We start from the raw sequence: 22,231 nt of genomic DNA, 5'->3' as shown, positions 1-22,231 counted from the left end.
GCAACTGGAGCAGATGGAATCTATCCAATTATCTTAAGAGAGGCAGCAAAGGAGGTAAGCAAATCCTTAGCTATAATTGTGAGTGCAACCTTTGATCAGAGAAGGTCCCCCGAGAAGTGCGAATATATCCCCCATTTATAAAGTGGGATCAAAAGGTGACAAGAGTAATTAACACCTGTTAGCTTAACATCTGTTCTAGGGAAAATAATGGAATCACTGGTTAAAGAAGTAAAACAGGACCATTTGGATAGGCATGCAATTATACTGCAATCACAGTTGGATTGGTCAAGGGCAATTTTGTCTAACCAATCTGCTATGTTACTTTGATGCAGTGACCAAGGAAGTGGATGCAAAAAATAATTTTGACATCATATACTTGGATTTCAGGAAGGCTTTTTGATATTTTTGCATATAAAAGAGTGCTGTACATAGTGGTGCAATGTGGTGTTAAGTGCAAGTTACTTATGGATGGTTAAGTGGAAGAAAACAGAATGGTTATCAGTGGGCACTGCTTTTTTATGAACTATTGTTATTTAGTTTCCCAGGGTTCATGCTGGATCCATTATTGTTTTCAATATTTATCAATGATATTGATGATGGTATATCAGGCTTAATATCTAAGTTTTTGATAAAAAGGTTGGCAGGATGGTTAAGGACAGTCATTAGGGTGAGCTACTGCAACAAGTTCTAGGAAATTTAGGTCGATGAGCTGAGAATTGGCAGTTGAAGTTTAACATTGACAAATGCCAAGAAATATTGCCATCCTGCACTCAGTCGACGAGAAAACCATAATTATGGCATGCTGTGCCATAGTGAAAATTGTTAGGCCCTGAATATGAAGCTGAATTTAAAAAGATTCCTTTAGCTGACAACACAATTGGGTGAGGAATTCAGGATGTATCTGAAAACATTGAAAATTTGGTGAGAGATACAGTTGGGAAAAACAGTACCATGTTTGCAATTCAAGTTGACAAATTTAGTGGACTTGTTTAACTCTTGTGTTTCATATGTCTTATTTATGAAGAAAAATTGTTGACTAGTATTTATGCTGCAAAGAAATCATGCTTATTACAAGAGAAGAACTTTTAAGGTTTTAAATGAGTACATGCTGAAGAGGAATTTATGTTGGAATAGCATAGTTGGTGCATATTCCAACACAATATGCTAACCACACATCACTTTCTACATTGAGAAGTGTTGTATGCAAAAACTATTGGCAAAGACCTGATAATAGTTTTAGACAAGACTGCAGATGGTAAACTTTACTAGGCCTCAAAATCATGCATATTTGCTCATATGTAAAGAAATGGCTACAAAAGTCTTCAATCTTCTCCCCTACTGAGGTACTAGTAATTATGGGGATGGGTGTTAAGTCACGTTGATGAACTATAGGATGCAATGTTGGAGTTATTTGAGAATGAAAATAAAACTGAGTTTATAAGTCTACTTAAAAATGAGTTGCAGTGCACAAAATTAGCTTTTCTATCTGATATATTTGAACTCCTGAACAAAACAAATTTCAGGATGCAAGGAAAGAGTGAGAGCATTCTGTCTATAACATACACAAAATATCAACACTGAGATAAATAAAAAATTTGGTCTAGGTAACTCAAAGAGGACAATTATAAAATGATACCAAAAACTTCTGATTGTTATTTGAAGAAAGATATAAAAGATTTGATTTGTAAATACCTGACATCACTGAGAGAAGTGTACTTTCCAGATTTGAACACAAATACATGACTGGATAAGAAATCCTTTTGTTTCATCAGATGTAGGGCTTTCTTTGGCAGAAGAAGAAGTGGAATTTGCAGATTTAAAAAAATAATTAGAGCTTAAAGTTAAAATACTGAGAAAAATGATCTGGATAGTTGGAATTCGCTGCAAGATTTCCTAATCTGGCTAAGCTAGCTTTCATGGTTTTGTTGCATTTTCAACTATCTATTCTTGTGAAGCTGGCTTTTCTGTGATGATATAAAAACAGTGAAATACAGAAGTTTAAGAATGTTAAATGAGGAAATGTGAGTGAGTTTGACACACATTTTTCCTAACATAAAAGAAATTTTTGTAAGACTCACCAAGCACATGTGAACTTAAGTCTTTTCATTAAAAATTTATTTGTAAATGTAAATGCGTTTTTTCCACCCCCCCTTCTAAAAGATATGTAAACACTACAATTATATTACAACTTTATTTTTTTTTGGTGGGGTGTGCCACAGAATTTTGAATGTCCTTGGGCATGTTTCCATGGAAATACTTTGGAAAGCTATAGGATCACCTCTTGCACTAGTATGGAAATTGTTGAAATTTATATGCTGTTTGTGAATTGCTGGTATGCGAGCCTCTTCATGAAACAATTAGGCATAAAACATGCAAAGCACTTTACAGAGATCTGCCAGGTTCAAGTTGGTGGCTACAGCCTGCATCTTGACTTTGGAGAGTTTTGCTGGGATTTACCAGCTGTACTTTTGAACAATGGTTTCATTTGCCTGAGCTGAAATAGTGTAACAAGATTTTAAGTGCTAAAATAATTTTGAAATAAGATTTTCATGATAATATTGCATGAAATATATTTTTGCACACAAAAAATTAAGTCTCTAGTAATTAACAGTTTTGATATTTACTGTTACATTAAAATCTAATTTCAGAATAATGCTCAGTCAGTACCATACAAACTTGCATTGAAAAACAAGGAAGTTCTCCAAAACTATGCTGATAGTAAAGACAGCCTAACTCAAGAGGTAACATCATTTTAAAGAAACTTTTTTTGGGGGTTCAGTATGTTATTAATATAGACAAAAGGAACATTTTTTGTTAATCTAAATTTTTATTTAAATGAAAAATTTAATTAAGTTAAAAGCTTTATTTTTATGAAGTTATGTGCAATTCTTTTTGATTTATGTGAACCACAAACATCTTAAATTAATTGCAGATATGGAAAATGTGGTTATGTCTTCAAAACTGTGCCATAAAAATAAACACCATTATACCACATACTAGTACAGCAGTTAAGGTCATACTTGGCAGGTGAACGTTGATACCTGTGTCCAAAGATGCCTTAAAAAAATTGACATAATACCTGATTATGTATTCATAATATTCATAATAGTCACGTATTATGAATGAGCATGATTACATGAGCAAACCTCAGTGACTTTGGAGTGTAATTGTTGGCAGTAGTCTTCTGTGACAAAGATGTTGGAATCTGTCATAAGAAACTATCTTGAAGGTGATGTTAACATGGATAAAAGATGAGAAGATATCATCATTAAATTATAACAGTGGCTGACAATGCATACATGGCAGTAAAGATGTCTGATTATATTGAACAACAAATTTTGGATTATATCTTGTTATGAGCAAGAAAATAAGTTTACTTTATAGATTTTGGAGTGGGTACTAAACATGGATACAGTGCTTAAAATGGCAGATTGGCTCTTGTTTTCAAAAAAAGTATTTTGTTTTTATTTTTATACAAGGTATTTTTTTTATACAAGAAATAGACTGAAAATACTGTGAAGAAGAATAAAAATAAATGGAATGTGCAAATGTATGAGGGTGGTTCAATAAAGAATCGCCCTCACCTACTTCCACATATCACAGAGTCGTGGTATTTTGTGTGTAGCATCATACATATCTCTGTACTAAAGGTGTAAAATTTCAGCCCTGTGTCTTAATTTCTTTTTCTCTTAAAGAGCCGAACGTGTGATGAAGTAGCATCACGGACAAAGTTGAAGCCAGAGCTGTAATCCGGTATCTGTTCTTGAAGGGGAAATCTCTTAAAGAAATCCACAAGGAGATGATTACTGTATATAAGGATGAAGCCCCATCCTATAGCATTGTGAAGCACTGGCATAGACAGTTTAGGTGTGGTCAGACATTGGTAGAATCTGAGCCCATTCCAGGTCATCCCCATTCAGCCATTGATGACAGCACAATCAGAAAAGTGGAGTCGTTAATCATGGAAGATCGCCGGATATCTGTGCATGAATTGTCCCAGGAGGTGAAGGTTAGTTTGGGCTCCATTGAAACAGTCCCTCATTACCAACTTCATTTTCGGAAATTGAGTGCAAGATGGATTCTCCAATTATTGACTGGTTTCCAAAAGGCCGCTCGACAACAGAAATCACAAGAGTTGTTAGCCCTGTGCCAAAAAAATGAGGAAGACTTTTTCTCTCGTCTAATCACTCAGGATGAAAGTTGGATACACCATTTCGACCCTGAAAGTAAAAAGCAGTCCATGGAATGGCAACATCATGGTCCCCCCCACCCCCAAGAAGGTAGGGTTCAAGCATCAGCAGGAAAGGTCTTGCTGACAGTGTTTTGGGATGAGAAAGTCATAATAATGACTGATTACTTGCCGAAAGGTAGAACAATTAGAAGTGCTTATTATGCCAGCTTACTCACAAAATTACGGAAGAAAATCAAAACATGTAGGCGTGGCATGCTGTCCTAAGGTGTGTGAATGCTTCAAGACAATGCCCCAGTTCACACTTCTGAAATTGCAGCAACACAAGCGACCACTTATGGATATGAAATACTGCTCCATCCTGCCTACTCGCCCTATCTTGCACCATCGGACTTCTTGTTTCCTTCCCTCAAATCATTTCTTTAGGGGACCCACGTCCCTGATGATGAGACACTCATTTCTGCAACAGAGTCATGGTTCAAAGACCAACCTCACCACTTCTACAAAAACTGTATCCGTAGCCTCATCCATTGATGGGAAAAATGTATAAATCTGAACCGCGGCTCTGTAGAGGAGGACTAAAACCTGTGCCAAGAATCACAGGCTAGCACCTCTGCTAGCCTGTGATTCTTGGCACAAGTTAGCAGAGGTGCTAGCCTGTGCCAAGATTACATGGCACAGGCTAGCACCTGTGATTACATGAGCATGATTACATGAGCAAACCTCAGTGACTTTGGAGTGTAATTGTTGGCAGTAGTCTTCTGTGACAAAGATGTTGGAATCTGTCATAAGAAACTATCTTGAAGGTGATGTTAACATGGATAAAGATATCATCATTAAATTATAACAGCTAGGTCAGGGCAATTCTTTATTGAACCACCCTCGTTGTCTGCAATACTGCCCAGAAACGATAGGAGGGAGTATATGATGAGAGCCTTGTCAATCAATTCGGCCCTGAAAAGATTGTGCAAAGCTCAAGGGGTAGAATTTTTTTCAGCCTGGTCTGTACTCCTTAACAGGAGAGACTACTTCTACAGGGATGGGATACACTTAAATAGAAAGGGTGCAAGAATGTTTACTGATGCTATCGAGGCAGTGTTAGGTGGGTCGGAAAACTGCTAGATTGGGGGGATACAAGGACTAATAGATTAACAGTAGCCACTGGCAGAGTTGAAAGTGATTTTTGCACTGCTTCTATTGGAATGAGCAGCAGCTTGGAAAATAAGATGCAGGATATTTCAGAGACTGCTGGGAGTCATTGGGGTACAAGTAAACACATGGGTTGTATTAGGGTAGCTAAGAAAAAGAACAGGTGCATGTATACTTGCGTGCACACCAATGCTAGGAGTTTGGTAAATAAATTTGATGAATTTGAGGTATTGTTAAAAGAAAAGCATCAAAGGCGGATATTGTTGGGATATCAGAGACGTGGTGTTACACAGATGTAAGTAATGCAGAACTGGAATTTGGGGAGTACAATGTCTACAGAAAGAATACTGGAATTTGGGGAGTACAATGTGTACATGAAGGATAGCAAGGGAGGAGGAGGAGGGTTATACTATTAGTTAAGAAACCCAAAATCCAAGGAAGTGCGGCCAGTCGGCATCGCTGGACAGTGCAGTGTCGAGTCAGTTTGGTGTGACATAAGCATTGGGAGATCAAAATTGAGAGTAGGAGTGTGCTATAGGCCTAATGACTCTGATGAGTATAATAAGAAACTGTACAGAGAAGTAGAGTGGGCCAGTAAATCAGAGAGTCTTATAATGGGGGATTTTAATTTCTCAGATATTGACTGGAATTTGTGGGTTGGTCACTCACACACTAGCAAGGCTTTTGTGGATTTATTGGATGATTGCTTTCTACATCAGCATGTTCGGGAGGCAACTAGAGGGAGTAATATTCTTGATATGATTATCAGTAGTGATTCTTCATGCATTAAGAATATGCAAATAAAGGAACCACTAGGTGGCAGTGATCTAGTGGGATTTACTCAAAGAGGTAACTACCATCAGGGGTAAAGGGAAGGGTTTTTGCTTTCGTAAAGGTGACTATGATGGTCTGAGACATTATTTAAATTCTATACGGTGGGATCAACAGCAAATTCAAATGATGTTACCAACAGCAAATTCAAATGATGTTACCAACAGCAAATTCAAAATGGGAAGCATTCAAAGAATTTATCTCGGAAGCTATTAGGCTTTACATAACAAATAAGAAATACTGTTCAAGGTTTAGGCCTAAATGGATGTCAGATGAACTAATGAGACATATGGCAGAGAAGAAAAATGCATGACCGACACGGAAGCCTATGATAGATATAGGCTGGTCTGTAACCAAGACACAAAGGAGATAGGAGATTAGGCAGGCAAAGGCAGATTATGAGAAATCCTGAGCAAAGGATACAAAGAAAAACAGAAAAGAGTTCTTTACTTATGTAAACTCTAGAAGGAAAGGGATGAATCAGATTGGTCTACTGGATATTGATAGTTCAACTGTTGATGATCCTGCTCAGGTGGCTAACAAACTAAACGAGTGTTTTGCATCTACATTCACACATGAGGAAGTTATTCAGGAAGGAGAATGCCAGAGGTGAAGTAAACTCTGGCAGTGAGCTAGATAATTTTGTAATAACTGAGAGGAAAGTGGAGGAGTAATTGTTGATGATAAACATAAAAAAGGCACCTGGGGTGGATGGAATCTATACAGTTATAATAAAGGAGGCAGCAAAGGAAGTAAGCAAAGCCTTAGCCATACCCCTCGACGTGGGCACCTGTACGTGGTGAGGGGACCTCCCAGTGACGCTGCTGGACTTCCAGACTAGCATCACTGGGATCCAACGCCCACAGCCCAGGTTCCAGGCTTACATCAATGGAATCCGGCGTGTTTGCCATGCGCTGCGACCCATGGAAATTCGGAAAGGGGGTCCTGGTGGTTGAGGGACCCAGCTTCAATACACCACTTTGTCCCCTGCTTCGACAAGACGGGTGGTCCTGGAAGGCCCGGCTAGGATCAATCGGCTAGTAGGCTCGCCTGCGAGGGTCAACCGTGTCAATGCCACGCCCCTACCCTCATGGTCCGAGGGACAGGATTCAGGCTGGCGGCGGTGCAGGTATAGTGTCTGGGTAGCCCTGGCGTTCCACTCCCGAGCGCATTTATTGCATGCCGGGTAGTGGGGTGGGCGTCCCTTTGGGCTCCATGGTGGGTGGGGAGCCCGGGCACTGAACAATATAAAAATCTCTATGAATCCTGATAAATATATTCCTTCAGGGGCCCCAACCCGGTCCCTGTCTGAAAACAGAGACGGAGAGACAGATAGCATTATTGCTACAAAGAGGCAGCGAACCGAATTACCATCAGGGCCAGTCCCAAGGTTCTTAATCATGCATTCTACCAATGAGACACCGATTGGTAAAATGTCGCCCTTTTTTATTCAAAAAGGGCTAGATGGGTTAGCAGGTTCACCCAAATCAGTTAAAAGGCTTCGTTCTGGAGACCTTTTAATTGAAACTAAAAATGACAGGCAATCAGAACATCTACTCCGAACAACATCAATCGGAGGAATCCCTATAACTGTGACACCACACAGAACACTCAATTCATCAAGAGGTGTCATTTCGGAGTGGGACCTTCTCGACGTAACCGAGGAGGAAATCTGCTCTGAATTAAAACCACAGGGAGTCATTGCCGTCAAGAGAATCACTGCGCGAAGGGATGGAAAAATTGTTAAAACCAGGAGCGTTATCCTGACTTTTAACTCTCCTAAACCTCCCGACGAGATTAAAGCTGGATACATCAACTGTTCAGTGCATCCATACGTTCCGAACCCTTTACGGTGTTTTAAATGCCAGAAGTATTGACATCCTGCCGTGGAGTCCTTGCATGCGCTCGATGCGGTGCAAAGGACCATGAAACAACAGCATGTTCAGCCGCGAAACCCACCTGTATTAACTGTGAGGGAGAACACCTGGCCTACTCACGAGCATGCCAGAGGTGGAAAGAAGAAAAAGAGATTCAACGGCTGAAGGCAGAGCTAAATATATCATACCAGGAGGCAAGGAAATCGGTCAAACCCCTGAATATCAACAGACCTACCTATGCCCAGAAGGTAGCAGGGAGATGTGCCGTCGGAACTCAGACGGACATGACCATTCCTCCAAAGGAGTCTTTCACTCCTATCACGCGTTATCTCTTAAGTTCTCAAAAACCTGCACAGAAGGACCAATCAGCTGCCACTCCTATGTCGGTACCTCCTAATGCTCCACAAGTAACAAAGGTAATTATGAAAGAAAAGAATAAGAAAGGGAAAGTCCCCCCTAGTACCCAAGAAAACATGGATGTCGAGCAGAAGGAGGTACCTGAAGATTCAGTCTTGGAACTCTTTGCGGAGGAAGAAATGGACACGGGACAGCATCCATTCTTCCCCAAAAAAGATAAATCCAAGACTGATAAAAGTAAGCCCTCAGCACCTCGGAAGCCGCCTGATGGACCCACCAACCCAAAATAATGGCTAAATTCATACAATGGAATTGTCGTGGATTCCGGCGAAATATTGATGACATCAAGGCCCTCCTGCAAAAGCACGAGCAAGTTTGCTTTTGCTTGCAGGAGACATATCTAAAGGCAAATGCTGATCCCACGATGCATAACACCACAATTTTTCGTAAGGATAGAATTGCGGATGGCTCTGTACATGGGGGAGTGGCTATCCTTGTGGGTAACCAGACCCCAGTGCAGCCCTTGCTAATTACAACTAGCATAGAAGCTGTTGCAATTCGCCTTACGGTGGGATTTTTATTAACTGTCTGCACTATCTATTTGCCACCTGGGACTGACATCACCCAGGCAGACCTTGATGATCTAACGCAGCTGCCTCCCCCTTCCTTTCTTACTTCTCGGGGATTTTAACGGACATAACACCCTGTGGGGTAGTGCTAACATCAACGGAAGGGGACGAGTCATAGAGCATATGCTCAGTGACAATGACCTTCCCCTTCTAAATACTGGAACAAACACCTTCTTCCACATGCCTACCCGTACTTTTTCTGCCATTGATCTCTCTATCTGCTCCCCTTCTCTACTCCCTTCACTCACTTGGGAAGTGGAGGAGAATCCATACGGAAGCGATCACTTCCTTGTGATAACCTCGTTACACAGCGGGAGTCCATGTCTTCCCTTCAGGTTACCACGGTGGAAGATTGATCAGGCTGACTGGACTGCCTTCCAACATCAGGCAAATTTTGATCTTAGCACAGTCAGTCAAGAGCCTATCAATGGTGCAGTTAAGTACATCACAGAAAATACTGTCCAAGCAGCTGCGAATACTGTTCCAAAAACATCTGCCCGGTTTCCACCATTTCCTAAACCTTGGTGGAATTCACAATGCACAGCAGCAAAAAAGTCTCAAAACAAAGCGTGGGGGATATTCCGCTGATATCCTATCACGACCAACCTTATAGCCTTTAAACATGCACGAGCCAAAGCACAATATATCCGCCGTCAGAGTCAGAAGGAATCGTGGATCCGTTTTACATCATCTATTAACCAGTCTACCAACTCTAAGGTAGTCTGGGATAAAATCTGGAAAATGAAGGGAAAATATACATCCCACCCTTCTTCAATCCTAGATTATAATGGATGCGCTATTGCAGATCCAACTGCAATAGCCAATTCTCTTGGGGAAACATTCTCTAACATCTCTGCAACATCTTCGTATTCCCCAGAGTTCCTGGTCCTGAAATATAAAATCGAAAAACAGGCACTTAACTTTAAATGTAAGAGCATTTATCCCTACAACGGGGATTTCACTATTCAGGAACTGGAAAGAGCCCTCGCTCTTTCAAAAGCAAGTGCCGTTGGACCAGATGGCATCCGTTATGAAATGATTAAACATCTTTCACCAAAATCTATGGATTGTCTGCTCCTTCTGTATAACAGAATCTTTACTGAAGGGCAGTTTCCGGACTCCTGGCGAAAGGCAATCGTTCTTGCCTTTCCTAAGCCAGGAAAGGATCCAAAAGTCACCACCAATTATCGTCCTATTGCTCTGACTAGCTGTCTGTGCAAAATCCTGGAGAGAATGGTTAATTCTCGTTTAATATGGTATTTAGAATCAAATGACCTTCTCTCCAACATCCAATGCGGCTTCCGAAGGAACCGGTCCACTTTGGACCATCTTATTAGATTGGAAGCATCCATTCAGGATGCTTTCCTAAAACGCGAACACTTGGTGTCGGTGTTCTTTGACATGGAAAAAGCGTATGACACAACTTGGAGATTTGGAATTTTAAAAGATTTACATAGCCTAGGCCTTAGAGGGCATCTCCCCCTTTTTATTCAAAACTTTTTAGCCAAACGATCGTTCCAAGTTCGTGTGGGATCCTCACTCTCTCGCTCCTTTAGCCAAGAGGAGGGAGTACCACAAGGATCAGTATTAAGTGTCACGCTTTTTGCCATCAAAATAAATTCCATCACAGAACAACTTCCTCCAACTGTAAACAGTGCCCTCTATGTTGATGACTTTAGCATTTTTTTGTCAGTCTTGCAACATGAGGGTTATTGAAAGACAACTGCAGAAAGCCATTGATAGTCTGAATTCCTGGGCACTTACTAATGGCTTCAGGTTCTCGCCGGAGAAGACCGTTTGCGTACACTTTTGTCGCAAGTGTAATCTTCATCTTGAACCTGAATTAAGGCTCGGACAAAATGCTATTCCAGTAGCAGCGAACACAAAATTCTTGGGACTCATATTCGATAAAAAACTGACCTTTTTGGATCATATTCGTCAACTCCGCACAAAGTGCACAAGAGGCTTTAAAATGCTCCGCTCGCTATCCTCTTTATCTTGGGGTGCAGACCGATGCACCCTTCTACGGCTTTACCATGCACTTGTACGATCCAAATTAGATTATGGGTCCCAAGTATATTCTTCAGCCAGAGACAGTGCCCTTCGATGGTTGGATCCTGTCCATCATCAGGCTCTACGTATCGCTACTGGAGCATTTCGAACATCTCCTGTCCAGAGCTTATACGTCGAAGCAAACGAACCACCGTTATCGCTTCGTCGTAAGCAGTTGTCTCTAAAGTACGCCTTAAAATTGAAATCCCTGCCAGACCATCCTACGTGGCCATTCGTTTTTGAGCCACGATGGGAAAATTTGTATAACACCCGTAAGACTGCCAATCGTCCTTTTGGTATTCGTCTCCAAGAGCTACTAAAAGAACTTAATATGAAGGTAGACAAGGTTGCCCAAACACCAAAGCAACCCTTTCCACCCTGGCATGCTCATTTCCCGGCATGTGACTTGTCCCTTAGAAATTGGGGAAAGTCGGACACTCCATCATCGGTCTACCTGCAGCTTTATTGAGCACACCGAGCTGAATATTCCGACTTCACGCCAGTCTACACAGACGGTTCGAAGTCGGTATCATATGTGGGATCTGCTGCTGTCTTTACAGACAGCACTACATTGGAGCAGATTCCCTCTGAATGCAGTATATTTACTGCAGAGCTGCATGCTATAGAGTTAGCCTTGGATCACATTAGTGAATGCCAATACCAACGGCTCATTTTTTATTCCGATTCTCTCAGTGTGTTACAGGCTTTAATATCTGTGAGGTATAATCCTCATCCAGTTCTGTCTAGTATTCAGCAGAAGATTCACTTCCTCCTTGGACGTGAATATGATATCCGCTTCTGCTGGATTCCCAGCCACATTGGGATTAGGGGAAATGATTTGCCTGACCCCGCAGCCAAATCAGCAATTCCCAATAATAACCGCTGCCTGTCAGTCCCCTATACAGACTACAGGCAAATAATACACCAAAACATACATTCCCAATGGCAGGACTCGTGGAATAGACAGACTGGAAATAAACTATATTGTATAAAGCCTGTAATTGAACCGTGGCAGTCTAGTCTGCGCTGGAATCGTAAGGAGGAAGTTGTTCTTGCCCGGACCCGCATAGGACACAGTCATTTAACTCATTCGTTTTTGCTGAGGGCTGGTGACCCTCCTATGTGTGTGTGTGTCCTGTGGCACAATTTTAACTATGAGACACATTTTAATTGATTGTCCAGATTTTAGCAATATCCGTTTTACTGCTTTTAACCATCTGACTGAGCCGTATACACTCAGTCAGATTTTATCCGACAATGACAATGTGTCTGCTATTTTTAGATTTTTAAAATCAATTAATATTTTTACACATTTATAAAATTTACATTTTTCTTATACTTCTTGACATAGTGACCTAATTAATTAGGCCACTGAAAGTTTAAATTTTTTTATAAATGACATGGTCTTGGCGCATTATAGCCTTAGTAGCTAATGCGCCAATAAAACCAAAACAAAACAAAACAAACCTTAGCCATAATTATGAGAGCTTCTTTGGACTAAGGGGAGATACCCATAGACTGGAGATCTGCAAATGTGACCCCAATTCACAAAGGAGGATCAAAGGCTGACACAAGTAATTATAGACCTGTGAGTTTAACTTCTGTTCCAGGAAAATTAATGGAGGCACTGGTTAAAGAAGCACTGCAGGATCATCTAGACAAGACTTCAGTTATAGCTCAGACACAGCATGGTTTTGTTAAGGGAAGGTCTTGCTTGACCAATTTGATTGGATACTATGATGCAGTCACAAAAGAACTGGATGCAGGGAATAACTTTGATATTATATATTTGGATCTTAGAAAGACTTTTGATACTGTTGCACATGGAAGACTGCTGCACAAATTGGAGCCGTGTGGCATTGGAGGCAAATTGCTGCTATGGATAAAGGGATAGTTGAGGCGGAGAAGACAGAGTGGTGATCAATGGACACTGCTCATCGTGGACTAATGTTATTAGTGGAGTCCCTCAGGGTTCAGTGTTGGGTCCATTGTTGTTTTCTGTATTTATAAATGATATTGATGATGGTACATCAAGCTTAATGTCCAAGTTTGTAGGCGATACAAATGTTGGCAGGGTTGTTAAGGACACTACTGACAGTATGCTGCTGCAACAGGATCTGGAAAGGTTGAGCAGATGGGCCGAGAGGTAAAATTAAGTTTACATTGACAAATGTAAAGTACTACATATGGGGAACAGTAATCCCAGAGTAACGTATCAACTCTGTGGTACTACACTGACAGTGTATAGTGTGTTCGTGTCTAACAGCACCAGGGGTGTCCCCCATCTCTGCGTTGCTTTCATTGTGGGTGTAACAGTTCACTGTAAAGGCCGGAGATTTAAAAGTGTATGGATATTGTATGAGTGACAGTGGTAGAGAATGAAATGGACCTGGGGGTAATTGTGCAGGTAGATATGAAGTTTTCTGAGCAGTGCAGATGGGCTACAAGAGTAGCTCTTGGTGTCTTGTCAATGATATACAGGAATTTTTCTAGCAGGAATAAGGAGGTGATTATTCCCTTGTGTAAGGCAATGGTCAGGCTACACCTTGAATACTGTATACAGGTCTGGAGGCCTCATTTCAAGAAGGATGTAGAGCTGCTGGAGCGAGAACAGAGAAGGGCAACAAGATTAGTGAATGGAACAAGGGTTGCTCTTATGAAGAAAGGCTTAAGTTTTGCAAATTGCAGTGTCTGGAGACTAGGAACCGGTGAGGTGATCTGATAGAGGTGTATAAAGGCTTGAATGGTTTGAGCATGCTCAGTGCTGATGGGATTCTTTCTCTTGCTCAGAATAATCACCTGAGAGAGCATAAATTCAAATTGAAGAAAGGCGGTTGTAGGATAGATGTGTGGAAATCTGCCTTTAGCCAGCTGGTATTGATTGGTGGAACAGAATTCCATTCCTTGTTGTGGAAGTTGATAGCCTAAACAAATTTAAGGCTCAGCTGGACAGTTATTTTGAACGAACGGAGGGGTGAAATGGGAGTGGTTTTTTTTTTTTTTTTATGGCTGATGTTGAATAAGCTTGCTTTCTTGCATCATATGCTAATGCTAATAAATAGAGGGAATGTGCAAAATGTGCTGAAAAAAGAGCAAGGAAACGAATAAACTAGGATACAAGTAGAAAAAGGAGAGTGGAAGGAATATGTATCTAAAAAAATTTTGAAGATATTAAATACAGGTCGGCTATCACTAATCTAGCCACCGTTAATCCGGTTCCACTGATAATTCAGACATAATTTCTGCGAACATAATTTCAAATTTCCCATATCGGCGCACTGACCTGCCGCTACTGTTTTGGTGGCGTTGGTTGCGGCATCAGCCATTGGCACAAACTTGTAAACACTGGCAAGCCATTCCCACTTGTTTTTCTGCATTTATTATTATAATCTGCTCACATTTAGTCCCAGCCATGGTTCCAATGCATAAAGGAAGTGCCTCTCATGGTGTAAAGCGCAAACACCGTACATTTTCCATTATAGATAAAGTTGAACTTCTGAAAAAACTTGACACCAGTGTGTTGAGAAGTTTAACTCTGCTTAATTGTAAATTCCAGCAATTTCTTTTAGCCATTACTTTTTTTTTTTTTTTACAACACACTTATCCAAACTTCCAGAAAAACACAACACAATATAATGGATAATACACCACGCTAACGAACTTGTTTTCACAAAATCTCATGGAAGACTACTGCACATGGAAGACTACTGTACAAATTGGAGCAGTATGACATTAAGGAGAAGTTGCTACATTGGTTGAGTTGGGGAAGTCAAGAGTGGTAATCAATGGATACTGCTCGAAGTGGACTAATATTATTCATGCTGGGAAAAAATTCTACCCTCATTGACTAGAATTTTCCCAGCGTACATTTCATTAGGCTGTGATTTGTAAGAGAACCATTCTTTAAGTTTTCTCTCAAGCCACAGCACTCCCACTACTTTGAGCCTATTGTTTTTCTGCTCTAGTCTGAGTCATGATTTATGAGCTAGATTTCATAATATGTATACTGATACCCAGGACCACTACCTCAGCAATATTTAAAAAAATTTTTTATAGTCTGAACAATTTTTAAACTTGTGGCACAAAATTTAATCTTTATCACTATGAAATGGTCTTGCATTTTTCCAAAATTTAAAATAACATCATCCAGTACTTGAGTTTTATTGTCAATAAGTGAAAACGATACAGAGTCATGCTTGGCAATGTAAATTAGGCAATACTGCCTTTTAAATGATTTCTTTATTGAAAATGAAATGACAGATGTAAAACTCCTATCACCAAGACATTTATTTTTTTTTGTTCAATCTACGTATAATTTATGGTTTTATCTCTGTTTATCTTTAGTTGGCATCGTGCAAGAACAAGCTGACTAGATTAGAACAGGTAAGCAACATTATTTATAACGAAGTGTAGGATTCAAAATTATGCAAATTAAAATTGATATTGGAACTCCTGTTTCCATTAAATTAATGTATGGAAACAATAAAATTATTTAAAGTATTTAGATGGAGGAAGCAAACTGAATTTTATGTAAAGGAAAAATTATATAAATGTCAACAGTATTATTGTATGCAAAAAAAAAAAAAAAAAAAAGAGAGAAAAAAAAGGAAAAGAAAGAAAAAGAATTTCAGCTTTAATTTCATTTCAATTTTGCACTTCATGTGTTATTGGTAGGTAATGTATGAATACATCATGAATAAAAACAAAAGTTTTTTTTTTTTATTTATTCAATAAAAGCAATATTAGTAGCAAATGTAATTTATAGCTTCCCTCTTCTCCTGTTTATGCTGATTGGCTTCTTTTTTATTATTATTATTATTATTATTATTTTTTTCAGAACTGAGAGGAAGTTGCAGGAGGGATTTTTACTATGTTTATCAGTTTGCTTTTTTCCATTTTATAATAAATATTTCACTATTTATGAAATGTGTAATCACAAATTGCGCTTATCTTATTACGCATTATTTTTATAAATTGATCTTCCTCTCTCTTGTAGTACATATTGCTTAAATGTATCTCCTCTTCAAGATTTTGAGATTTTTAAGGTCTATTACAAAAAAAAAAAAATGTAATAGGTAATTTTTAATTTTGGCACTTTTCCAAATTGAAAATGAAATGAAAGTGTTATGAAAAGACAGGAAATGTAATAAAAGGCATTAATATTTATAAATTTTGCATGTATAAATATATTTATAATTTGTTTAATTCTTTCTTTACAATTTATATTATATTTTTAATTAAAAATTTAATTGTTTTTCTCTCTTTTCTTTTACAAATTGTAAAAGAAAAGAGAGAGCTAGATTTCATAATATGTATACTGATACCACTTTTACCACTATTTTTCACATGAGCCTTGATGTCCAAAATTTGGTCTCAAAATTCTTTTAAACTTTTGTCCACATATTGCTACTTTTTTGGTTTGTACTTATAACAAGCTCATTAGACAAAATCATTTCACTTGTTTGGTTTGACCTTTGAGATGCTGCTTATAGCTCTTACTGGGTAGGAGGCATCATACAAATATTTCAAATATTTTGGTAGCCAGATGAACTGAAATAGCAATTGCACTGCAATGGCACTGTTTTTCTTCATAAGTTTTCTTATCACTATTTATATTACACTATACAACTTCACAAACTCATTAACTGGAGAAATAAATGGCATAAATAAAAAAAAAAATTAAAAAAAAACAGTCCAAGACAAGCAGTATGAGAAAAACAGTTGAAATAGTTCTATTAAATAACATTACTCTGTGTTAGGTTTAATTCAACAACATGGGTATTTTGTAATCCCTCCAGTGATGGTGACAGTTTTAGAAACAAATACATTTGTCCCTATAAAAAAAAAAAAAAAAAAAAAAAAAAAAGTCAACCAGTAAATGTCTCATGCCCAGAGGTGACATTTTTTATATTTGGGGTACATGAGTGTTTTTTAAATTGTAAAATAAGATATCCTTTTTAATCCGAACAAAAAAATCTGAAAATAGGAGAAGATGAATTTCACTATTGTATACAATACATTTAGGAAGAATAGGAAAGACAGAAAGGGATGTTGGGTCAATGATTCTTATCAAAATCAATTTTATTGCAAAATAAGTTTTTGCAGATTCAGAAATTATGCATTCTAGTATAGAATTTGTAAGATCTGAGTAAGTTGGAAGTTCAGATATAATTGAGGGTAGGAGTGATCTGCAGGCCAGAAGACTGTGAAGAGGAGGAAGATAAATAAACTGTTAGTGACCCTTGGTGTTACTGTACCAGTGTTTCTTCTTGGCAATTGTGAAGATTATGATGAGAACTTTTACATGCAGATGGAATAGGTGAGAAGTTGTGAATATTGAGTGATTTCATTTTGCTCCTGATTCATTGTAGAAAGAGGGGAAATGTGGCATATTTTTTAAGTTAACTAGATGATGATTATTTCTATTAGCATGTTAGGAGATTGGCTGCTTAAGGTGTTACATGGTCTCTATTAACTGGAGAGATGGTATATGGAGAATTAGGGTATACTTTTAAAGCTAAATATATTATTATTAATAAAAATATATTATTATTATTAGTAGTGGCAAATGATGCAAGAAAGGAAGAATATTTCTACTGCATTAGCCAAGAAGAAAACATACCCCTACTCATCTGTTCATCCTTTTCATTAATAAACATATCTGCTCTCTTAGATAGATTCAAGACATTTAAGAATGGTTTTGGGAGAACACATACCCAGATGTGTGAACGATATTCCATAACTGTTGATGATCATGCTGAGGTAGCTGACAAACTGAATGAGTTATTTTGCATCTGCATCCACACATGAAGTCTCTAGGGGAAGTGGAGGCCAGAAGCTTATCAAACTATCAGGGAGCTAAATGATTTTGTAATAACTGAGAGCAAAGTAGAAGAGAAGTAGAAGAGAAATTGTTGAAGTTGAAAATAAGAAAGGCACGTGGGGGTGGATGGAATTTATCCAGTTATATTAAAAGAGGCAGAAAAGGAAGTAAGCAAACCCTTAGCCATAATTATGAGAGCTTCCTTGGACTCAGGGGAAGTACCCATGGACTGGAGATTGCAAATGTGTCCCCAATTCACAAAGGGAGATCAAAGGGTGACATGAGTAATTACAGAACTGTTAATTTAACTTCTGTTCCACGGAAAATAATGGAGCCACTGGTTAAAGAAGCACTGCAGGATCATCTAGACAAGACTGCAGTTATAGTTCAGACATAGCATGGGTTTGTTAAGGGTAAGTCTTGTCTAGCAAATTTGATTGGATAATATGTCATAGTCACAGAGGAACTGGATGTAGAATATAATTTTGATATCATATACTTGGATTTTAAGAAAGCTTTTGATACTGTTGCTGATGGAAGACTGCTGCACAAATTAGAGCCGTTTGGCATTGGAGGCCAATTGCTATGGATAAAGGGATGGTTGAGTGGGAGAAGACAGAGAGTGGTAATCAATGGACACTGCTCTTTGTGGACTAATGTTATTAGTGGAGCCCCCCCCCCCCCAGGGTTCAGTGTTGGGCCCTTGCTGTTTTCTCTATTTATCAATTATATTGATGAAGGAATATCAGGGTTAATGTTCAAGTTTGCAGACCATACAAAGGTTGGCATGGTTGTTAATGACAGTACACTACTGCAACAGGATCCAGAAAAGTTGATCAGATGGGCTGAGAGGTGGCAACTGAAGTTTAACATTGACAAATGTAAAGTACTGCATATGAGTAGCAGTAACCAAAGAGTAACATACCAACTGTGTCATACTACACTCAGGGTAGTGGAGAATGAAAAGGACCTGGGGGTAGTTGTGCAGTCAGATATGAAGTTTTCTGAGCAGTGCAGACAGGCAGCAAGAGTAGCTCATGGTGTCTTGTCAATGATATACAGGAATTTTGCTAGCAGGAATAAGGAGGTGATTGTTCCCTTGTATAAGGCATTGGTCAGGCCACACCTTGAGTACAGTATAAAGGTTTGGAGACCTCATTTTAGGAAGGATTTAGAGCTGCTGAAACGAGTACAGAGAAGGGCAATGAGATTGGTGAATGGAACAAAGGGCTGCTGTTACTGAGAAAGGCTTAAGTTCTACAAATTGCAGCATCTGGAGACTAGGCACCTGTGAGATGATCTAATTGTGAGGTGTATTAGGCCATGAATGGTTTGAGCAAGTTCATTGCTGATGGGATTCTTCCTCTTGCTCAGATTACTCATCTGAGGGGACATAAATTCAAATTGAGGAAAGACAATTGTAGAATAGATATGCAGATTGCCTTTAACCAGTGGGTGGTTGATAGTTGGAACAAATTTCCATCTGTTGTAGTGGAGGTCAACAACTTAAAGTTCAAGGCAGAACTAGACAAGCGTTTGAAGTGAATGGATGGGTGAAATGGGAAGGCTTTTTATTATTTTTATTTGGCCCGATGCTATATAAGCTTGCTTTTTTGCATCATATGCCTCTGCTAATGCTAATAATAGGAGAGATTTGTTAACAGCTGTTTAGAATAAAAATTGTGCATGCTGAGAGAAAATGAGCATGCATGAATATTAAAAGAGGAAATAAGGCACTTGGTAGTAATAGGTTGTCCTTCTTACCTGATTAATATGTGTGCTGAAAAGGGGACTGAATACTTTATTCTGAAAGTGGATGAATATTTGGTGGACTACTATCTTGATAGAATGGATGAAAGTCAGATTGAAAACAGTTTCAATTAATACATGCCAGTGAAGTGAAAGAAGTTTTGAAAGATGAATTTGCATATTAGTTGTCTTTGATTAAATGTTTAATTAGACTGATAAGACTATGGCAATGTTTAACAAGTCTGTTTAAAGAAGAGCTTAGAAGTGGTTAAAAAAAACCATATGAGCACTTTTTTGTAGTTACCAAATTGAAAAATAAAACAGTCATTAGTGAGTTGCATTGACTCATGTCCAAGTCTAGTTCATGATTCAAAAGAAGCCTTTACAAAAAAAGACAAATTAATGAACTTCTCATGGAAAAGAACTGAATAACAAACTTCTGACTTTTTTTTTCCTAAAATTTACTGTGATATTGAATATCACAGTAAATTTGTTAGATCAACATTTGTTAATTCAGACTTATTCATTGGCTGTTCTGCTGCCAAGATTATAGAGCATCTTCAACAAGAGAAGATTCTGTTCTTTTGTTTAGAGAGAAAGTTCTTTATTGCTAAGTTCCCATTGAAAAATTATATGTTCTTATAAATGCTGAGATAGCACAAGCTTTTTGCAAAATGATGCACTGCAAATTGCACAAAAATTTGCAGTGTATCATTTTCAGATATGAAATTTTTTGGGTATAAGTTTTCAGTATTACTGAAGTTAAAGAAACAGATGAAGCAGTAGATGCTTTGCAGATGTTTTATCTCTTCTTTCAGTTTCAGTCTGAGAACCAACGAGAAGATATGAAAGTAGAGAAAAATGATGCTCTGCGGACCTTGGGGAACTAACAAGTGAAAAGGAAATTTGAAATATAAAAAAAAAAAATCATGTCATTCTTGCCATTTAGAGTTCCTCAGAGTAATACTGAGTTTGAGAAAATATTCAGCTGTTAAAAAAAAGAAATAAAGTTCAAATCTTCTCTTTCTGATAAAACTTTAAAAACTTTAAAAATGCACTGCTTGCATGATGTTAGTGGAGCAATCGGGTATAGGACATGATATTGCCATGGGGGATGCCTTTGTGTGTGCATGATGCAAGGAGTGTAACGAAATCAGGTGATAACTCAGCGTTGTTATGGGCCTATATGAGAGCTTGAAGGACAGGGTGGATACCCTCGAAGGATCTAAATGGAGGGGCCCATCAAGCTCTCAGCTGCCCACATCAACGCCAGAGATTACACTTGGTCACCATGCAACACAGTGGCATCCCCCAAGGCAGAATGCGCTGGTTCCACAGGAACTAGTACTTGTTGGTGACTCTATGGTCAGGGAATAGGGGAACATGCTTTGTAAAAAGGATAGGTGGAACAGAACAAGGGAATGTCTGCCATGGACAAAGGTTGATGACGTTGTAGCACAGATATCATCTTTTAAGGGCACAAAAGGTGATATAGTTGTACACGTTGGCACTAATGATATTAAGAGTAGGAGACCGGCAGAATTACTTAACCAGTACAGGTCACTGTTGAAAAAAAAAGCCGTGAATTAGGGTTGAATTTGAAAGTGTCTGCAATTCTGCCCAGACACGATAGGAGGGAGTATATGATGAGAGCCTTGTCAATCAATTTGGCCCTGGAAATATTGTGCAAGGCTCAAGGGGTAGAATTTTTTTTAGCCTGGTCTGTACTTGTTAACAGAAGAGACTGCTTCTACAGGGATGGGATATACTTAAATAGAAAGGGTGCAAGAATATTTGCTGATGCTATTGAGGCAGTGTGAAGTGGGTCGGAAAACTGCTAGCTTGGGGGGATACAAGGGCTAATAGATTAACAGTAACCACTGGCAGAGGTGAAAGTGATTCTGTCACTGATTCTATTGGAATGAGCAGAAACCTGGAAAACAAGATACAGGATATTTCAGAGACTGCTGGGAGTCATTGTGGTACAAGTAAACACATGGGTTGTGTTAGGGTAGCTAAGAAAAAGAACAGGTGCATGTATACTTGCGTGTACACCAATGCTAGGAGTTTGGTAAATAAATTTGATGAATTTGAGGTATTGCTCAAAGCATCAAAGGCGGATATTGTTGGGTATCAGAGACGTCGTGTCACACAGATATAAGGAATGCAGAACTGGAATTTGGGGAGTACAACGTCTAAAGAAAGGATAGACAGGATAGGAAGGGAGGAGGGGTTATGCTATTAGTTAAGAAACACATAAAATCCAAGGAAGTGAAGCCAGTCGACATCACTGCACAGTGCAGTGTCGAGTCAGTTTGGGGTGACATAAGCATTGGGAGAACAAAATTGAGAGTAGGAGTGTGCTATAGGCCTAATGATTCTGATGAGTATAATAAGAAACTGTACAAGGAAATAGAGTGGGCCAGTAAATCAGAAAGTCTTATAAGGGGGGATTTTAATTTCCCAGATATTGACTGGAATTTGTGGGTTGGTCACTCACACACTAGCAAGTCTTTTGTGGATTTATTCTATGATTTTTTTCTAGATCAGCATGTTCGGGTGATGGAGGAATACT

The 22,231-nt window shown here is 38.8% G+C and overlaps 1 protein-coding gene across 2 annotated transcripts in view; it reads left to right on the top strand.

The window, feature by feature from the left end:
- Nucleotides 1-22,231, top strand: part of LOC150076877 (protein phosphatase 1 regulatory subunit 21) — a 371,714-nt gene that overhangs the window by 260,617 nt on the left and 88,866 nt on the right. For both annotated transcript variants that reach the window (XM_090386067.1, XM_090386066.1), the window contains 2 exons: nucleotides 2,649-2,741; nucleotides 15,429-15,467. In XM_090386067.1, the coding sequence (XP_090242193.1) occupies nucleotides 2,649-2,741; nucleotides 15,429-15,467 (132 nt within the window). The remainder of the gene's footprint in view (nucleotides 1-2,648; nucleotides 2,742-15,428; nucleotides 15,468-22,231) is intronic.

This window comes from Mastigoproctus giganteus, chromosome 12 (assembly GCF_048544385.1).
Source record: "Mastigoproctus giganteus isolate SK-2022 chromosome 12, ASM4854438v1, whole genome shotgun sequence".
NCBI classification, from domain to species: Eukaryota; Metazoa; Arthropoda; class Arachnida; order Uropygi; family Thelyphonidae; genus Mastigoproctus; species Mastigoproctus giganteus.
Note: the sequence above shows the minus strand (reverse complement) of the source record. Positions and strands in the feature narration are given on the sequence as shown.